Source organism: Cervus elaphus, chromosome 33, assembly GCF_910594005.1.
Source record: "Cervus elaphus chromosome 33, mCerEla1.1, whole genome shotgun sequence".
NCBI lineage: Eukaryota > Metazoa > Chordata > Mammalia > Artiodactyla > Cervidae > Cervus > Cervus elaphus.
This window is the reverse complement of record NC_057847.1, coordinates 24,360,219-24,382,303: the sequence shown is the minus strand read 5'-3', so window position 1 is coordinate 24,382,303 and position 22,085 is coordinate 24,360,219. Positions and strand designations below refer to the sequence as shown.

Below are 22,085 nucleotides of genomic sequence, written 5' to 3'. Positions count from 1 at the left end.
TTCTTAAGGTCAAAAGCTATACTATATTCATCTCTTTATTCCCCCTGGTGTCTACACATAAGAGTAACTTAGTACATTTTTTAAGTGAATAATTCATTTGTATTATAGCTAAATGTTAATTCTCCCTAAAAGAATATCCAAAAGTAGTGCCTCAGGAATCCAAATCAGAGAGACCAGAGATGGTTTTTCTATAGTTACAATATGACATCAGAAGAAAAAAAGTTGGAGTTTCAAAAGTTTCTAAGGAAAGATAAGTTCAGATTCCTAAATGAATTAATGCTGCCTAATTATTAATAAATGCTTAAGAAAGTCATACATCTGTTCTTTTATAATGAGAGAAAATAGATTTTTTTAAAGTAACAGCACCAGCTTTCTGCAAAATATCACATTTTAAAAATATATTCACGAAGGTTATTTAAAAAGTACTTTTGTGAAGTTAGTACCAGTTATATAAGTAAAAAGTATAGAAACCTGGCCTGCAGGCCACAATATTTCTTATAATTACTAGTAAGAAGTATAAATTGTAGAAAAATTTAAACTGATTATGAAAGTAGGTGTTATACTGCAAATAATTTTCTTTTCTTCGGCCATGCCATGCAACTTGCTGGATCTTAGTTCCCCAGCCAGGGATTGAACCCGAACCCCCTGCAGTGGAAGTACAGAGTCCTAACCACTGGACCACCAGGGAATTCCCTAAAACTAATTTATTTTAATCATCTTTAAACTTTAACATAACTTTTGATAAACTTCTATATTCATTGAAAGAGCAGGCTAATATTTCTATTAACCAGAATTCTACTTATAAAAGATGGCAGAGATGAGATTCTATCCACATATCTCCACCAATTAGAATACCTAAAACTATTACGGCTTATTAATACCCCTGGTCACCGGGGAAACTAATAAAAGTACTGACTTCTCAAAGTTCTAAATATCACCCTAACTTTATAAACCAGCTCCAATTCTGATGATTTATAAGAGTAAAAATTAAATACAGTATATTCTGTATTGCAACAAAAGCCTTACAAACTACAGGCATACCTCATTCTACGGTGCTTCACTTTATTGTGTTTTATGCATACTGAATTCTTTTTTTCTTTTTTTACAAAATAAACTATACAAATTGAAGGTTTATGGCAACTCTGCATTATCAGATGATGATTAGCATTTTTTAGCAACAAAGTATTTTTTAATTAAGGGATATACATTTTTTTCTTGACATAATGCTGTTGCACACTTAATAGACTACAGTATGGTGTAAAGATAACTTTAATATATACCAGGAAACCAAAAAATTCATGTGACTCACTTTATTACGATATTTACTTTTGGGGATGGTCTGGAACCAAACCTGCAATATCTCTGAGGTATGCCTATGTATTATTATATTCTAGAGACAAGAACAAAAAGGGAAGCCAAAGCAAACTCAAAAATATCTTTTCACACACTAGTCATGGGAATTCTCTATATAATCACTTAAATTAATAACTTTTAAATTACAAAATATTTAATGATATAATAGTAATGGTTTCACTAGTAATCTGGCAATACAACCTCAAAAAGCAAGAGTTAATGCTTTTATATAGCAGTAATTCAATATTCTTCTCATTTCTAAATTATTTTCCTCTTCCTAACTAAAAGTGTTATTTTAGAAGAAACTCAAATTTGACAGAAATCTTCATTTAATTTCCTCAAAAATAAATCATAAAGATGTAGGAATTTTCATAATAGCAGATATTCCAGGAGGCTCTTATTTAAAGGGGGGGGGGGGGGGGATTACAAAATACTGGTGAAATCACTTAAATTTCAAAAGACTGTAACCAATTATATATTTAATCTCAATAGATAACATCTTTAATGAAAATGAAATAAACTTACTGCCATCTACTTTAAGTCATATCCCAAATAACCAATACAAATTAATATAAAAGCATTTTACATTAAGTTTTTCACACCTCTATCACACTTTTGAACTCACTTGGGTAAACAGGGATCTTTCCAACAGCAGCAGCAGTTTCTACAAAGTTTATTTACCTTGTCCAGGTCTGGGAGTTGCAGTTGCTCCAGCAGATGGTGGCTCAAACTCCTATCAAATACAGAAATGTTATTACAGTGTCCTACTACAATGAGCAATTTATAATGAAATGGTGATATCACAGCCTTACCTTTGCTTTCTTTGAATCTGGATCAAACCTTTCAAGAATTAATTTAGCTGTTTTATAAGTTTCTTTTTCCATGACTTCTTCAAGCTGCAAACAAGAATTTCCACAAATTGTCACATTTTAAAACACTCATACACTACATATTTTTATAAACCCTATTCAAAAAGTATTCAAGTACAAGGCTTAAAATAAATAGCACATAATACATCCAGATAGCATGAAAGACTTCCTACATTCAAATAATAAAATTCAGAATTTAAAATGGCTTCTAACCTGTAATATGCTACTTGTAGTTAACAGCTTTACTACAAGGAAATACCAAATATTGCTAATTGTTTATGTATAATGAGGAGAATAATTACATGCACCAACTTCAATAATGGAATGTGCAAAAATCTATCAGCCATCATTATTGGAAGTTATTAGACATGACAAGCAAATGACAGGCAATTCCTCAGATTTATTTCCTCATAGCACTTAATGCTATTAATTTAAAGAAGGTCGTTAGCCAAGAGCTTTACAAAATAAAATCTCTGTGCCAATTAACTGCTGTCAGCATCGATTTTAGATTATTTATTAGCAGAAGCAATTAGCTTGCTGCAAAATGCAGTGAAAACTCAGTAACTGGGAGAACAGCCATGCTCTCTCATGGAATTTGCTCAAATGACTTTACAAGGTGAAGCTCTCCCTTTTTTACTTAGATTCAAACAACTTTAGAGGGAAAAAAAGAGAACACAGTAAGAATTTAAGTAAAAATCTTACTGAGTTCTATGCTCACACTAGTGACTATAATTAAAGCACTTCATTATTATAGCATTTTATTTACAATGCACTCAAGTCGCTTTATGGCTTAATATGTGGGTTTAATTTCAAAAGCAATCACTAGTAAAGCATCATCTTAGCAGTTAAAGCCCAATATCAGAAAAAGTTTTACTTTAATGCAAGACAGTCATAATTATGACAGATAGCTAATATACAGAATGAAAATGCTTTTGCAAAACCTGGAAGAGGAACTTCCTTTTCAGTGACCACTGACAGCCACTTAGATTCATTAAATGTCATGTTTATTACAAAGGCCATTTATTTTAAAACGCAAAGCAGAGCACATTTACCAAGTTAAACTATAATTAAAATACGCTGCCACAATAGTAGTTAATAGATTTCTCATTAAAAACTCAATATAATATTTAAGAAGTTAAAGTGCTTAGATGAATGATTTATTAATCTTGGTTTAGTGAAACTAAAACATTTTTCTAATTATTTCAAAATCTTCATAAAGTCTTAAAACAAGCACATCTAAATTTCTGATGTAAAGAAAATGTTTGTAACATTATTTCTTTAGGGTTGGGGAAAAACTGGGAGTGGGGACAGAAGGCAAGATATGATCTATCCCCAAATGAACATAATCTACATGAAATAGCAGAGAACTGAATCCCTGACCTCTACAAATTAATTTTTGATAGTCCAGACCAGTTATAACAACAGAATTATATGTAATAATGAAAGTGGTTTATATGCACATAATACAATAGCTACAATACAGTATGTGATAAATGATCACTTAAAATATTGCTTGTACAACTAAGGAACCCAACTGTAGCTTGTATTCTACTTTGTACTCAATCACTCAGTCATGTCCAACTCTTTGGGACCCCATGTACTGCAGCCCGCCAGGCTCCTCTGTCCATGGAATTCTCCAGGCAAGAGTACTGGAATGGGTTGCCATCTCCTCCTCCAGGGGATCTTCTTCCTCACCAGGGATAGAACCCACATCTCCAGCATCTTCTGCACTGGCAGGTGGCTTCTTTACCACTAGGACCACCTAGGAAGCCTCTTTATCCTACTTCAAATAACGTAAATTTTAAAAGCTACGTGGGTCTAGTGGCTGATTTGGACAGCACAATTCTAGAGTAAGACTATGCTGCTGCTGCTAAGTCACTTCAGTCGTGTCTGACTCTGTGTGATCCCATAGATGGCAGCCCACCAGGCTCCCCCGTCCCTGGGATTCTCCAGGCAAGAACACTGGAGTGGGTTGCCATTTCCTTCTCCAATGTGTGAAAGTGAAGTCGCTCAGTTGTGTCCGACTCGTAGTGACCCCATGGACCGCAGCCTACCAGGCTCCTCCATCCATGGGATTTTCCAGGCAAGAGTACTGGAGTGGGGTGCCATTGCCTTCTCCGAGAGTAAGACTATAGCTAGGTTTAAAAAGATTAGATATAACTGTGATCTATAAAACAATACACAAAACTAAAAACTAAAATGCCACTTTAACAAACGACTGTCACTCCTAGTACATCATTCAGCAAATATTCATGTTTATGTCTATGTACATGTAAAGTACCTTAAAATCATTTTAAAAAGCAAAAAATACAAATCCATTCTCTTTTGCACTTCAGTTCAGTTCAGTCGCTCAGTCGTGTCCGACTCTTTTCGACCCCATGAACCGCAGAACGTCGGGCCTCCCTGTCCATCATCAACTCCCGGAGTCCACCCAAACCCACGTCCATTGAGTTGGTGATGCCATTCAACCATCTTATCCTCTGTCGCCCCTTCTTCTCCTGCCCTCGATCTTTCCCAGCATCATCAGGGTCTTTTCAAATGAGTCAGCTCTTTGCATCAAAAATCTTTTTTCAGGTAATAGCTTAATTCACACATTTATTCCTACCACATTTTAAGTGAATAATCTCTTTCATATAGGGAGACATCTGATCAGTGGGAAGAATACAAACTTGAAACCACAGCATCAGAAAAGACCTAGGTTCAAAGTACATCTCCATTCTTAATTAGCTGTAGAAAGACTTTAAACTAATCTGTTAGCCTCAGTTTCTCCTTTTGTAGAGCTGAAAAAATACTACTACTTTCTCATAATACTGTTGTGCAATTTAAATAATATAGGAGAGTCTACAATAGTACCTAACACAAAACACACGATCTTCAGAGATTACCTTCAATTTTTCATAGTGGAACTGAAACAAGTTTTCAAACACATTTTCAACTACCCAACATATTAATACCAGGACTCAGGAATGAGAAATTGAATTCTCAGAATACCCGAAATTATAAATTACTCTGTATTCTTCAAAATATTTTACATACTTTAGATAATAATGAATGATGTAACAAAGAATGGATTGCTTTTCTGTGATATGATTACATTGAAAGTTCCAGAGTTTTTTATTTAATATAGAGAGGGAGCCACTGGTTCAGTTCAGTTCAGTCGCTCAGTCGTGTCCGACTCTTTGTGACCCCACGGACTGCAGCACGCCAGGCCTCCCTGTCCATCACCAACTCCCGGAGTTTATTCAAACTCATGTCCATTGAGTCGGTGATGCCATCCAACCATCTCATCCTCTGTTGTTCCCTTCTCCTCCTGCCTTCAATCTTTCCCAGCATCAGGTCTTTTCCAATGAGTCAGCTCTTCACATTAGGTGACCAAAGTATTGGAGTTTCAGCTTCAACATCAGTCTTCCAATGAATATTCAGGTCTGATCTCCTTTAGGATGGACTGGTTGGATCTCCCTGCTGTCCAAGGGACTCTCAAAAGTCTTCTCCAACACCACAGTTCAAAAGCATCAAGTCTTTGGTGCACAGCTTTCTTCACAGTCCAACTCTCACATTCATACATGATCACTGGAAAAACCACAGCTTTGACTAGATGGACCTTTGTTGGCAAAGTAATGTTTCTGCTTTTTAATATGCTGTCTAGGTTGGTCATAGCTTTTCTTCCAAGGAGCAAGTGTCTTTTAACTTTATGGCTGCAGTCACCATCTGCAGTGATTTTGGAGCCCCAAAAAATAGTCTGTCACTGTTTCCCCATCCCTGATACCCTGTGGTACAGAATCCACCTACCAATGCAGGAGATACGGGTTTGATCCCTGGTGCGGGAAGCTTCCACATGCCACGGGGTAGCTAAGCCCGTGCACCGTAAGAACGGAACCTGGGCTGTAGAGCCAGGAGCTGCAACTACGGAGCCCGTGCACCACAAACACTAAAGGCCGAGCCTGTGCTCCTCAACAAGAGAAGCCTCAGCAATGAGAAGCCTTCGTACTGCAAGCAGAGAGCAGCCTCCACTTGCTGCAACTAGAAAAAAGCCTGGGCAGCAACAAAGATCCGGCACAGCCAAAAATTTAAATACATGATATAAAAAAGAGAAAAATAAACACATGATTGCTTATTATGAATCAACATTATTTTGGCAAGCTTATATACTTTGAGAACATATAAAAATTATTTCTACCTGATATAGAATTTCATCAGAGAACACTAAAAGAAGGGAACACTAACACAAAATAAATGTCAATTTTTTTTAATTTTGAGAGAAAATTCTACAATATTTAAATAATAATTCTTGAAATAAAATTTTAAAACACAGAAAGCATTAATTGCCCTATCCAATATTCTTGTTCCCTGTCTCATAATGAATATTCCACATGTAGAAAACCATCTTTTGGGGTTTCCCTGGTGGCTCAGTGGTAAAGAATCCACCTACCAATGCAGGAGACACAGATTCTATCCCTGAGTCGGGAAGATCCCACAGGCCTCAGAGCAACTAAGACCATGCACTACAACTACTGAGGCTGTGTTCTAGAGCCCAGGAGCCACAACTACTGAGCCCACATGCCTTATAGCCCATGCTCCGTAACAAGAGAAGCCACTGCAATGAGAAGCCTGCACACTGCAACTGGAGAGTAGCCCTGGCTCGCCATAACTAGAGAAAAGCCCACACAGCAACAAAGACCCAACGCAGCCAAAAATATATTAAAAAATAAAATTTTTAAAAAGAGAAAAATGTCTTTTGGACTTCCCTGGTGCTCCATTCATTAAGAATCCACCTGCCAATGCAGGGGACACCAGTTTGATCCCTGGTCTGGGACATCCCACATGCTACAGAGCAACCACAACCAATGAAGCCCACAAACTGCAGTTACTGAAGACTGCATGCCCAAGAGCCCACGCGACATAACAAGAGAAGCTACTGCAACGAGAAGCCCACACACCACAATGAAGAGCAGCCCCTGATCACTGAAACTAGAGAAAGTGCACACACAGCAAGGAAGATTCAGTGCAGCAGAAAATAAATACATAACATTTTCTTTAAAAATGTCTTCTGTTTTGCATTGACTTTGGTCAAATTATTAAGAGTGTGCCCCAAAACATCTTCAATTCACAGCATCAGGGTACATGTTTCACCATTTAAACACATATTTTTAAACTGATAAAATAATGTCTTGCTGTTGTTGTTCAGTCACTCAGGCATGACTGACTCTTTGCAACTCCATGGACTGCAGCATGCCAGGATTCTGTCCTTCATCATCTCCCAGAGTTTGCTCAAACTAATGGCCATTGAATCAGTGACACCATCCAGCTATCTCATCCTCTGTCGTCCCTTTCTCCTCCTGCCTTCAATCTTTCCCAGCATCAGGGTCCTTTCCAATGAGTTTGCTCTTCTCAGCAGATGGCCAAAGTATCGGAGCTTCAGCATCAGTCCTACCAATGAATATTCCAGGCTGATTTCCTTTAGGATTGACTGATTTGATCTCCTTGCTGTCCAAGGAACTCTAAAGAGTCTTCTCCAGCACCACAGTTCAAAAGTATCAATTCTTCTGCGCTTATCCTTCTTTATGGTACAACTCTCACATCCACACATGACCACTAGAAAAATCATAGCTTTGCCTATATGCACCTTTGTCAGCAAACTGATGTCTCTGCTTTTTAATACACTTCTAGGTTTGTCATAGCTTATATTTCAAGGAGCAAGCATCTTTTAATTTCATGGCTGCGGTCACCATCAGCAGTGATTTTGGAGCCCAAGAAAATAAAGTCTCTCACTGTTTCCGTTGTTTCCTGATCTATCTGCCATGAAGTGATGAGACCAGTTGCCACAATCTTCATTTTTTGAATGTTGAGTTTTAAGCCAGTTTTTTCACTCCTCTTTCACCTTCATCAAGAGGCTTTTCAGTTCCTCTTTGCTTTCTGCCATTAGGGTGGGTGTCATCTGCCTATTTGAGGTAATTGATATTTCTTCTGGATCGTGATTCCAGGTTGAGCTTCATCCAGCCTGACATTTCACATGATGTACCCTGCATATAAGCTGAAAAAGCAGGGTGACAATATACAGCCTTGACATACTTCTTTCCCAATTTTGAACCAGAAAATATTGTCTGCTCACCCTGATTTTAGTATTGCTGTTGAAATCAATATTTTTTTAACAATTCAGATTTTAAATTATTTTTTGATTTCACATAGGCATAGTCCACAATAACACTAACTTCTCTGCATTTCTTCTGTTAAAGTATTTACAAAGATCTGTAGCCTATAGTGAATATTCAAACACTGGAAAATGCCAGAAAATATTATTGGGTAATATAAAAATGTAACATTTGAAACTTCTAGTGTGGTTAATAGCCCCACACAGAATCATATGCTAAAATTGTCAATTTAAAGACTTCTCTTGCTTCCAAAATTTATTTTATGGAATGTCACTTTGCACAGGATTCTGTACAGAGTATACTACAGTATACTGTGAGTGACATTCCATGGAATAAACTGTAGAAGCAAAAGAAGTCCTTAAAAAAATAATAAATAAACTTACTAACATTAATTCGTAAGAATAACTCACTATTATAAGAGACAAGGCCCAAAACGTACTTCGAACACGGCCACAAAAGCAAGACTAAGTAGATTGTGCCACTTCTCTTCTATGTGCTTCTGTCCTGTTACCTGAAATGTCCACATTAACTGACAGCTACTCTTGCCTGGAAAATCCCATGGGCAGAGGAGCCTGGTGGGCTGCAGTCCATAGGGTCACAAAGAGTCGGACACGACTGAGTGACTTCACTTTCACTTTTCTCTTTCATGCATTAGAGAAGGAAATGGCAGCCCACTCCAGGGTTCTTGCCTGAAGAATCCCAGGGACGGGGGAGCCTGGTGGGCTGCCGTCTAAGGGGTCACGCAGAGTCGGACACGACTGAAGCGACTTAGCAGCAAGCATGTCAGCAGTTTTTAGCTCCTGCTTTCAATTGGCAGTAGATTCTTTTGAACCAGTAACATTTGTAGTGATTGTTAAGTTTTAATTCTCAGAGAGTTATAATACTTCTTCCCATGTTCCCAATTTTTCAAACAATTCTCCTCAGGACTTGGAAAAATATAAATTGCCTGAGAAATGGCAGGAAGGACTTACCACACAGAAATACCTGTACTACTCAGAAAAAAGCACAGAATTTTCATGAAGCCACTTAAAGAGGTCATTTTGACTCGTGTTTTGATGGATTTTGACTTTGAACTGTTTTAATGGAATGCTCATGGATAGAGACAGATTATCTGTTGAACAGTGATATTTTTTAAAACTAAAAGTTTAAAAAAAAAAAAGACCACAAAATATGTGAGTGGCAAAATGTTCACATCTAGACTTGGGAGACTTTTTAGGTAACTAAAGATTAATTCCTAGTTTTATTTTAGTAAGTAAATACTTATATTAAGTTCTTAGATTTAAAACATTGTTTTAAAAGATTGTTCTTACTCATTTTCCTTTCTAAGTAATGTTTTAATCAATTGATAATTCATGTTTACTGTTACAAATTACACGTTCTCAAATTACAAATTACATTACAGATCTATCCAGATTAAAGAGATGCATCCCTGAGGAAACCACCTTCAATAAAACATCAAGTAGTAAATACAATTTATATTAATTTTTTTAATGAAAGAATTAAGAGTTGGGTAATTTTAAACTAATAGTTATTTGTCATGTCAGTATATTTAAAGCTTTAAATGTAGGGTAAAATATCAATGAACAATATCAGTTTTGATTACATTTTGTTTTCGCTGAAAAGCAATGTCCCTTCTTTTTCCTCTCATTACCAGTACAATCATTAGCTAACACTGTACTCCTTATAAATTCACCTTTTAACACCCATTGTTCTAAACAAAGTATAAAGTACTTCTGAAACAAAGCAGCTCTGTTGAGGGCTTGAGCATTAAAGACAAGGGACTAGTTCCTAATAGCAACAGTACTGTAACCTGCAACAATCAATTCAATGCAAATTGTGTTCCCTTAAGAGTGCAGCCAACTTATTTTTTTCTAATCATACTGCAAGAGAAATGCCATTCTAAACTATTCTTTAACACTGATGCCTCATAAACCATTTATACATACAAAACAATAGAACTTTGAACTGAATTTCCCAACTGGCAGACCTAGATGCACATTTTCTATTTTGCAATTCCATCAAGGGCTATTTAAGAAGTAAATAGCTTAGTTTGCTCTCTCACAGAATTTTCTAAGTCTGTTCTGTTCCTCTACTGAGAATTTTTCCCCAATCATATATGTTCTCTAAGATTCTGTTTTCTAGTCATGTAATTCCACTGACATTGAATCAGCTTCTCATCACTTGGAACTTTTCTTTTTTCCTTTTTTGTCTTCCTCTTTGCCTTTTCTATGTTAATCAGTATTTCTCCATTTTGGTACAAGTAGGGCTTGGCTTTCATCAACACTATCAGATCTTCTTCATCACACCAGCAAACCAAACCAATCATATCACAACTTTTATATTATTGAGAATTGTTGGCATTTCCTCATTTTGAACTTCTGGCTGTTCCATAACATGTAAAATGCCAGAAATATAATAAGATACAATGGGAATATGTTTACAACTCAATTTACGACCATCAAAAATGTCAATGCAATTTTGATAAATACCTCACAGAATACTGAGGGACATCAAACAAAAAAAGATTAAGGAATCCTTTCAAAATTAAAGCTTCTTTATTTTTCAGGTACTTAAATCCCTTGACTAGTATCTTATCAGTTCACAGAACAATTTTTAACATTAATCTTAACCTTCATAACTTTTATTAGTTTCACCCATAATTGTTACTTATTACATTGTTGTTGTTCAGTCTCTTAAGTACTATCTGACTCTTTGCCACTCCATGGACTACAGCACACCAGGCTCCTCTAGGCTCCTCTGTCATCCACTATCTCCCTGAGTTTGCTAAAATTCATGTCCATTGAGTCAGTGATATCATCCAACCATCTTCTCCTCTGACACCCTCTCTCTTCTCCTTTTGCCTTCAATCTTTCCCTCAGTCAGGGTCTTCTCCAATGAGTCGGTTCTTCGTATCAGGCGGCCAAAGTATTGGAGCTTCGGCTTCAGCCTCAGTCCTTTCAATGAATATTTAGGGTTGATTTCCTTTAGAATTGACTGGTTTGGTCTCCTTGCAGTTTAAGGGACTCTCAAGAGTCTTCTTCAGCAACAGTTTGAAAGCATCAATTTTTCAGTGCTCAGTCCTCTTTTTGGTCCAACTCTCACATCAGTACGTGACTACTAGAAAAACCATAGCTTTTACTATACAGACCTTTGTCAGCAAAGTTATGTCTCTGCTCCTTAACAGGCTATCTAGGTTTGTCACAGCTTTTCTTCCAAGGAGCAAGCATTTTTTAATTTCATGGCTGAAGTCACCATCCACGGTGATTTTGGAGCTCAAGAAAATAAAATTTGTTACTGCTTCCACTTTCTCCCCTTTTATTTACCGTGAAGTGATGGGACCAGATGCCATGATCTTAACTTTTCTCAACGTTGAGTTTCAAGCCACCTTTGTTACTCACCTCTTTCATCCTCATCAAGATGGTCTTTAGTTCTTCTTAAACTTCTGCCATTAGAGTGGTATCATCTGCATATCTGATGCTGCTGATATTTCTCCTGGCAATCTTGATTCCAACTTCTGATTTATCCAGCCCAGCATTTCACATGATGTACTCTGCATATAAGTTAAATAAGGAGGGTGACAATATACAGCCTGTCTTACTCCTTTCCCAATTCTGAACCAGTCAGTTCTAACTATTGCTTCTTGACCTGCATACAGGTTTCTCAGGAGGCAGGTAAGGTGGTCTGGTACTCCTATCTCTTTAAGAATTTTCCACAGTTTGTTGTGATCCACACAGTCAAAGGCTTTAGCAAAGTCAATGACGCAGAAATAGATGCTCTTCTAAAATTACTTTGCTTTCTCTATGATCCAACGGATGCTGTAGATTTGATTGCTGGTTCTTCTGCCTTTTCTAAATCCAGCTTGTACAACTGCAAGTTCTCGGTTGACATACTGCTGAAGTCTAGCCTGAGGGATTTTGAGCATTATCTTGCAAGCATGTGAAAAAAGTGCAACTGTATGGTAGTTTGAACATTCTTTGGCACTGTCCTTCTTGGGATTGGAATGAAAAAGGACCTTTTCCAGTACTGTGACCACTGCTGAGTTTTCCAAATTTGCTGGCGTATTGAATGCAGCACTTTAATAGCGTCAGCTTTTAGGATTTTAAATAGCTCAGATGGGATGTTAGACTAAACTACATTAAACTGACTTTGCATATGATTAAATATCACTAAATAAGTTTCCATATAACATGATACTCCTGTCAACTATCATTTTTATATTTCAAAAATAATTATGTGAAAAAAGTATATGTAAATTCAAGTCAAACACCAAGTTCAATTCACTTAGTAAAACTACTAAATATCAATCTCTAAATATCTGAAGTCCTTCTTCTCTCTTGGTCCTCATCTTTCCAAGTCATCTGAAGGATGCATTTAACTGGCCCCACAAAAGATGCCCATATAATTAGAACTGCTGATAGACAATGGAAGAAATCAAATAAGAAATATTCTCTTCCCCACCCCCACCTTTTCTTTAGGGTTATTTTTCTTTTTTCACTGTTAAATTTCTTTTATAGCCAATCCTCTTGATTCCCCTCTCTCTTAGTCTTACTATGTCAAAAAAATCTGAGAACTGACATATGATGTTTGGTCCTTTTTTGGCCCCAATAATAAAACTAGATACTCACCTTTTTACCCCTCTGCTCATTTAGTGCTCCAAAATAATTCATTTACTAACTTCTCAGTTTCCAACTGACATGGACTCTCAGAAGCTCATAAGTCCATCTAACTACTTCTTCCTGTCAATCATTATTTACTAGCAAAAATATTCATAATTTAGCTTCACCATTAAATTGCTATTTAAAAGCATATGTGTTCCTTAGAGAGTCATTACTTACAGCATATAAACATTAATTATTCAGTCCTTAATTTATTAGCTTTATACAAATTAACTTAAATAAAAGTTAACTTACTATTTTTTTCTTCTGGGATTTTAAATCATCCAATGCTTCATCTAGAAAACAAGATTTAAACCAAAAGTAAATCAGATACTAAGATGCTTAAGATACAAGAAAAAAATCATGTCAAATGATATACATTAAGCAACTGCAAGAAAACGTTCTCATTTTAGGATTTCTCATTGATGTGTACTGACAGAAGTTATCTCATCTTTACCCACATATATTTTATATATTTGCCTATATTATATACTACAAGCTCAGCTGGAAATAAATGGACTTTACATAGGATAAAACACTTTTCCCAAATGTAAAAAAATATGTATTTTTAAATATTTTCAGACACATCACTTTTTATAATTTCTCCTTCCTTTCAACATTCCACCCATGTTAATTTACAAAATTAAAACTGATTCTCTTTTTATACATTGGTAATAAAAATGTTCTCTTTATTTATAAGGAAAGAACATTTTATTAAGCTATTTGATCTTCAAGAAAATGAGCAGTAAAAAGAAAACCTTTGAAAACCTACAGTATTACACCTGAGGAGGGACTTGGAAAGAAAGATGTTACTAATTACTTTTCAAAATTAAACTTTCCCAAGATTTGCATGCTTAGTTAGGTTGCACTGGTAAAACATAAAGAATCATTTCAAAGTATATAATTTACGTAATTTATGAACATCAGTATCTGCTTTACAAATTTATTTTAGGTTTCTAGTTTTTCTCTAGAAATATTGAACTAGCATAAATAGGAGTACTATCTCAGCAAGAAAGAAGAGACATAAAACTTGATTTAAACATTTTACCACCATATGCAAAATAGATAGCCAACAGGAATTTGCTGTATGGCTCAGGAAACTCAAACAGGGCTCTGTATCAACCTAGAGGGGTGGGATGGGGAGGGAGATGGGAGGGAGGTTCAGAAGGGAGGGGATATATGTATAGCTATGGCTGATTTAGGTTGAGGTTTGACAGAAAACAACGAAATTCTGTAAAGCAATTATCCTTCAATTAAAAACTAGATTTTTAAAACTTTTACCAAATAGAATTTAAATAATTGTTCTTAATTTTTCATTAAATTTACTTACAAAATTATCTCTTCATTGAAGTTTTGGAGTAGCAAACATCTAAATATCAATTCAAATAATATTATTTACATAAAAATTCAAAGAAATATAAACTTCAGAAAAGATGATTTTACTATATTTTTTCCAAAATGTATTAAGTAGTCTTTAATGTTATAGCTGATTTATTACTGAAAGGAGAAAAGAACTGCTGACATCTTTAAAGAGAACAATCATCTTTACTCAGATAAGACCAAGCCAAATATTTAGCCTCTAATGCAGAGATGAGCAGACTTTTTCTATAAAGGGCCAGACAACAAATGGCTTTATGGGCCAAAAGCCAAAGTTAAATTGGTTTAAAGCAAAATAGTAAATGAATTTCCACAAAACTTTTAATGACAAAATTCAAATATAATAATAATTGTTGTGGTCAATTGTTCATAACGCAGGTCTACCAATGAAAAGAAAAATTTTAGGAGGTAGGTGGGGGATAACATTTCACTTAATTGAGATTCAAAATTAGTATCCCCTACCACCAAAACTGATTGCAAAAGTCAATCTGTTAGTTTATCTGTAGTTTTTCACACATTTTATTTTTGAAAACTTTTTCACCAAACAAAAAAAAAACTTTTTCACACAGATAGGTGCTGCTAAATATTTAAATTAATCAATAACCACATGATTTTAATTGAGCATATTCACTGTGTGAAAGGCATTTATAAAATTCTTTAGATCCTTCTCTTGATATTTGTCTTTATTATGTCACTGCAAATTAATCACTTTCAGTTAAATGGATTTTGAAATATGGAAATTTTCTTTGTACTTGCATGAGGTGTGAAAAACACTGCTGGAACTGCAGTTTGAGCTCATATAACCTATCTGTTACAAATCTGTGTGGGAATGGAGATCTTGCTTCTTAACTTTTCATAGCACTTTTTAAAAAAGTACTTTTTGTCATTAAATTGTTATTTGCTTTCTAAATCACTTTATAGCACTGTAGGTTTCACATATGAGGATTGTTTCACCTTGCAATCTTAGGCTGAGTTCATTAAGAACCATTATCAAGTCTACAAGACCTAATTTCCAAAGCCAGTTCATTCACAGTGATTGAAGGCAGTCTGCCTCAGAAACATGTCAGTCCTGGCTGAGCTCAAAATATCATAATAAAACTTTACTACTATTACTAATCCATCCAACTGCTTCTATTTCTTTTATTTATTTGACTGTGTCAGGTCTTAGTTGTGGCACGCAGGATCTTCATTGCATCATGCAGGATCCTTTTTTGAGGCACACAACTCCCTAGTTGCAGTGCATGGGCTTAATTGCTCCATGGCAAACAGGATCTTAGTTTCCCAACTAGGGATTGAACCTGCACCCCTTGCATTACAAGGCATTACAAGGCAGATTCTTAACCACTGGGCTACCAGGGAAGTACCCCCACTTCTATTTCTGATAAAAGATCACATAACTGATGATGATTAAGTCTGTGAAAGCAAATGAAGTTCCCCATTGACTATGAGTTCAATAACCCATGACAAGTTCAAATATGCTCTGCAAGTATTGCTATCTTCTGTTGAGTAACACAGTGAATAACCACAGAATTTAAACACCTTACAGTTTCATGAGCTTTGTAAATTAATCCACTAAGCCTTTTTCTGCTTCACACATATTTTTACCACCAACAGTTGTAAATGAATCTCGGCAGAGTCCACTTCTGGTTGTATTAAATTAGTGCTTTTTCAACTTCTTTAAAAATATTCTCTCCCAGCATGCTCTACACAGACTGTTTACAGAAGCTAAGTCTTTAGTCACTTCAAGTTCAGTACTGACGCCTCAAATAAACTACAATTGAGCTGTATCAGTAACATCTGTCAACTCATCAAGAACCAATGACAGGGAATTCCCTAGCAGTCCAGTGGTTAGGACACAGCACTTTCACTTTCCAGGTTCAGTCTCTGATCAGGGAACTGATCCCACAAGCCAAACAGTGTGGCCAAAAAAAAAAAAAGAGCCAGCTGACAATCACTTGAAATCATCTGTCTTGTTTTTAAATGAACTACGTTGCTTCCAGTGTTCTTAACTCTTCAACCAATTGTTCTTGCTAAAAAGGCTACTAGCCAAGCAAGCATCTTCCCTAAATACATTTTTTCATCAGCTGCAATTACATAATTTAATTAACTCACAACTGGTAAATAGCTATCTTTACTTCAGAAATAAGCCACTCAGAAACTTACTTTGAAGATCCATTTTCACTTTTTAGTTTTACAAAGAAATTCTGCTATGATGAGATATCCTATTTTAAATGTTCTAATTTTTTTAACATTGCTTTTCTGAGTGTTGGGACTATCATGATGAATACTTAACATGGTAGTCAGTATATATGTGTATTCTTTAGTACAATTATACCATCAATGCATAAAAAGCACCATGCTTTATGTTTTGGTAATAATACATTCCACACCACTGTGAGACTGAAAGGAATAGATGCAACTAATGGAATAAATCACAAGATGTTTAACTATATTTTACCCCCTAATAACATAAATTTCCTATAAAGATAAGCAGTATGATTTCTCTTCACCTAAAGAAATGACTTATTTTGTGTATTGAGTAAAAAAAATTCTAAATGGACAAGACAGAAATAACACAACTGAAAAATAGAACCAGTTTGATCATTCATAAACTTTCTGATGCTTTAAAGTGAACAACTTCTCAATATTTACCACACTGTCATTTCAGTATACCATTTCATAACCTGTCATTCAGTTACAAACCAACACACCATAGAAGATGGGTTTTTTTAATGTATTTATAAAAACTTCAAAATTAAACTTACTATTTCTTTCTGTTCTCTTGGAAAAGAAGAAAATAAGCACTGTTCTTATGCTCCAGATGCTATACAAGAAGCAAAAATCAGAAACAAAAACCATAATTAGGATACATGAATTAGAAGCCACATTAAATGAAAACAAATACACATTTCTAATTACAGTCAGAGACAATGTTTTCCTTTGTATTTTGAAAATAAAAAAGCACTCCTTTCAGAAGCCACCAGAAATCTACCTGTGTTTTCAAAGGAGGAATTCTCAATCCAAAATTCATGAACCTCCCGACGGTCCCTCCAAATTACGAAATTGCCTTTGTGCACCTAAGTGCATTTCTCTGGAGAGACCATTGCCCTTATCATTCTCAGAGGGATCTATGAATCCTCCAAAAGATTAAGAACAAATTATAAAATTCCTTCTTACTAGGTAAATAAGAACCCTAAATCTATTTCTATACATTAGGAAAAACACATTTTACAAATCCAGAGCATTATACAAATGTAAGTTGATACTCCTTCCCCGTTATTGAATATTAGAGGGAACTTTACCAAACAAGTTAAGCTATCTTGAGAAAAAACCAAAATAGTACAATCAAATAAATAATTGACAAGTAAATTTAGCTAAACATCTCCTTTCATAAATTTTGTGAGTTATTCTTTAGGTTTTACATTAGTAAGACATCAAATGATATTAAGAGAATTAAAAGAAAATCGAAGAATGATCCTAATCACAGACTGGTCCAGGTCATCTCTTAAATTCAATGTAAATAAACCAAAATTCCTTTCTCCATAGAACATATCAGAATAAGTATACAAACATTATCCATCATTTTATAAAAGAAATACATTGTATCTAAATGTAAATTCAAATAATATGTATGAAAACTAGTTCTTCACTCTGAAATATATCATTGCTCTTCTTAGGAATCAGCCTACAGGGTCATCACCAGAGAACTCTGTCTCCTGGTATTCACAACTCTGAACTTTGTGTAGCCCTCTCTCACCAGTGTTGGTCTCTGTGACCAATAGCATATGACAGAAGTCATAGTATGTCACTTCAAGATTAGGTTATAAAAATACAGTTTCCATCTCAGGCCTCCTCTTCAGCTTGCTATCTTTCTCTCTCTCAGATTACTCACTCTGAGAGAAGCCAGCTGCTATGACATGAAGACCTTCAGGGAACTCTATAGAAAAGCCCATTTCATGAGAACAGAGGTCTCTGGCAAACAGCCAGGAAGGAGCTGAGGCCTGCCAACAACTACACGCGTGAGCTTAGAAGTAAATTCTCCAGCCTTAGTTAAGCCTTGAGATGATTGTAGCCCCAGCCAATAGCTTAACTGCAATTTATATATGAAAAAAGACCCTGGGCCAGAACCATCCAGCTAATAAGCTGCTCCCACATTCTGCCCCTCAAGAACTGAAAGAGAGAATAAACATTTGTTAAGCTCTAAAGTTCTAGGGCAATTTGTTACAGAGCAACAGATAACTTGTCCATGTTTTTTGTATTATGACAGTTCATTTTTATGACATGAAAACACCAAAATAACCAGCAGCAGATTCCTACATGGTTCTTGGACAACTACCCTCATACTGAAAAAAAAGGACATCGGCCTTCTTTATCAAGGGAAGGGAGATGAAAAAAAAGGTTAAACACACAACTGACAACCCTCAAATATTCTACAAAGTAGAAAAGTCCCACAGTATTTCCCCGCTGGAAACCCACTGAAACAGTGGCAAACTGACAGATGATTTGGGGGTGAAAACAAAAATATAAGGAGAAAACAAGAGAAGGAACTGCAGAGATAAAGACTAAAACTCTGTAGGAAACCTATTAATTTTCTTAAATGGTAGATATTTGTTAAAGTATATGTAATTTTCAAAGTGTAAAAGTTATAAGAATGAAAATACAGTCCCTTATTTCACAATAAAACTTACTAATACCCCTTTCTGAACAACAAATTCTTCTTTTGGTTTTTATCAGAACAACTGGTGGAGAAAAGGAGCTGTCAAACAATACACATTTTTAAGTGTCAAGTCTTCAAGACTTAAAAAGACAGACTGTAATAGAGTTAGCTATTTTTTAAGGAGTTAAATGAAATTCTTTTAAATAGATAATTCTTTAAAATAAAATTTAGGAAAAGAACTAAAGTACTTCAGGAATATGTGTTCTAGTTATCCCAACAAAGATGTTGTTCTCCCAATAATTAAACATAATTTATGACAATACAGTAACATGTTTGTCAAGATATTAAGGATATTTCTACCGACTCCTACTTGTAGAATAGTGGCATAGTCTCCATTTCCCCCTTCTCTTCTTGGAAATCATCCACAACAGCAGGGAAACAAAAACAAAAACACAAATTCATTTTCTGATAAAATTAAGATAAGCTAAAACTCATCTCTCAAAATACGTGAAAGAGTTCCCCAAAACAATAGAGATCATGCAGGGGCTCAAAAGAATAAAAGCAGAGAAGGAAAACTGCTTATCTCACTAAAAGACAGGAAGATAAACTTCTCAAAGTGTAAAGGTTAGAACTCCTGTTTATTACAGTGAGAACAAGATACACATGCTGCAGGCAGAAATTCCCCAGTTTGGTTCCAACAATGAAACAGAAAAATCAGGGCTTAAAGAGAAATCACTCATAAATGCCCTATATACAAAGAATACTCTGTTTCTATGGCAGCAGGGCAGAGTTTTGTATTATGAAAAATTTTATATACAGTTGCCTAACCTTATTAGCCAGAGACAAATAAAAGCTGAATAAACTAACATACTAAACCCTGGATCATAAGGAAAATTACAGATAGCCTAAAATGTAGGAAGATTTGCCTCTATACTCTCACATACTGCTACTGCTGCTGCTAAGTCACTTCAGTCGTGTCTGACTCTGTGCGACCCCATCCCTGGGATTCTCCAGGCAAGAAAACTGCAGTGGGTTGCCATTTCCTTCTCCAATGCATAAAAGTAAAAAGTGAAAGTGAAGTTGCTCAGTCGTGTCTGACTCTTCGCAACCCCATGGACTGCAGCCTACCAGGCTCCTCCGTCCGTGGGATTTTCCAGGCAAGGGGACTGGAGTGGGGTGCCATCGCCTTCTCCCATACTCTCACATAAACCTCTTACAAATAACTGGACGAAAGGTAAACATACCACATACCTAGATATTTTGTTTCTAAGTTATAAAAACCAAAATCAAAATAGAAAATTATGTTTCAAAACTTAGACCAACATCTTTCATTTAAATGAATGTAAATGAGCTAAGCTCACCAGAGCGAAAGAAAACGACTTTCAGGCTATATCATAAAATAAAAAACAACCCTATAACGTAAACTGACACCTAAAACTAAGTTTTTTGAAGGTTGAAAATAAAACAATGGACAAAAAATATAGTAGGCAAATACACACAAAATAAGGTTTGATCATAATATGATACAAAATTAAATTCAAGACTACCTCCCCCAACCAAACAAAGCTTTAAACTAGAAAAAGGTCATTTTATAGCATTAAAAAGGATGAAGCTTCTTTCCAACAAATACAGCTGAAGCAATGGGCATCCACAGGCAAAGAAAGAAAGCGACAGACAGGATCTCAATGTAACCTCACATCTTATATTTAAAAACAGGCTCAAAATGGGTTATGAACTCAAATGTAAAATGTTAGAAGGAAAAAAGTACAGCAAATAAAGAAGAAAATCTTCAAGACCTACAGCTACAGGGGAGGTTTTTTTTTAAACTTTTTATTTTGCATTGAGGTATAGCCATTAACAGTGTTGTGATACATTCAGGTGAACTGTGAAAGGACTCCACCACACACATACACATATCCACTCTCCCCCAAATCCACCCTTCCCATCCAGGCTGCCACGTAACATTGAGCAGAGTTCTACGTGCTATACAGTAGGTCCTTGTTGGTTATCCATTTTAAATATAGCAATGTGTACATGTCCATCCCAAACTCCCTAGGTATCCCTCCCCATCCTTCCCCCTGTCAAACATAAGCTCATTGCCTAAGTCTGTGAGCCTGTTACAGAGGGGTTCTTGATAACAAAAGCACAATCCATAAAAGGAAAATTGTAAATAACACACTTGGCTCTGTGAAAAATCCTTTATAAGGATGAAAAGACAAACTACAGACTGGAAAAAAGTATTTACAAACCATATATCCAACAAAAAACTTCTATCTAAAATATATAAAGAACTTTCAAAACTCAACAGCAAAAAGACTAATAATTCAATTAGAAAATCAGACAGCAGACATGAATAGACATTTCACTGAGAAGATAATACAAATCGAAAATAAACACATGAAAAGATGTTCAACATCACAGCCATCAGGGAAATGTAAGTTAAAACCACAGTGATCTATCAATACACACCTATCAGAATGATCAAATTAGAAAATAGTGATAATACCAAATGCTGGCAAGGATGCAGAGAAACTAGATCACTTAAACATTATAGTGGAAGTGTAAAAAGGTACCTCCACTCTGGAAAAAAAAAAAAAAAACCTGTTGGCTCAGATGGAAAAGAATCTGCCTGCAATGCAGGAGACCCAGATTCAGTCCCTGGGTTGGGAAGATACCCTAGAGAAGGGAATGGCAACTCACTTCAGCATCCTTGCCTGAAGAATTCCATGGACAGAGGAACCCAGCGGGCTACAGTCCATGGAATTGTAAAGAGTCGGACACAACTGAGCGACTGAATACACACACACACACTCTGAAAAAAAAGTTCAGCAATTTCTTATAAAAGTAAACATGTATTTACATGTGCCTCTGACATTACACTCAGGCATATACACCAGAGAAATGAAAACTTACATTCAGAAAAAACCTGTACACATATATTCATGGAAGCCTCATTTGTAAGAGCCAAAAACTAGAAAACATCCAACTGTCCTTCAACAAGTATATGACTAACAAACTGTGCTAC

At 35.7% G+C, this 22,085-nt stretch overlaps 1 protein-coding gene and 1 non-coding gene across 4 annotated transcripts in view; both read right to left on the bottom strand.

Annotated features, from left to right (window-relative positions):
• Positions 1–22,085, bottom strand: part of LNPK (lunapark, ER junction formation factor) — an 87,439-nt gene that overhangs the window by 48,342 nt on the left and 17,012 nt on the right. For all 3 annotated transcript variants that reach the window (XM_043894140.1, XM_043894142.1, XM_043894141.1), the window contains 4 exons: positions 17,169–17,227; positions 13,282–13,322; positions 2,166–2,249; positions 2,035–2,086 (listed from right to left, as the gene is read on the bottom strand). In XM_043894140.1, the coding sequence (XP_043750075.1) occupies positions 2,035–2,086; positions 2,166–2,249; positions 13,282–13,322; positions 17,169–17,227 (236 nt within the window). The remainder of the gene's footprint in view (positions 1–2,034; positions 2,087–2,165; positions 2,250–13,281; positions 13,323–17,168; positions 17,228–22,085) is intronic.
• Positions 616–688, bottom strand: TRNAG-UCC. Its single transcript has one exon. It is a non-coding gene; the product is annotated as a tRNA-Gly (tRNA).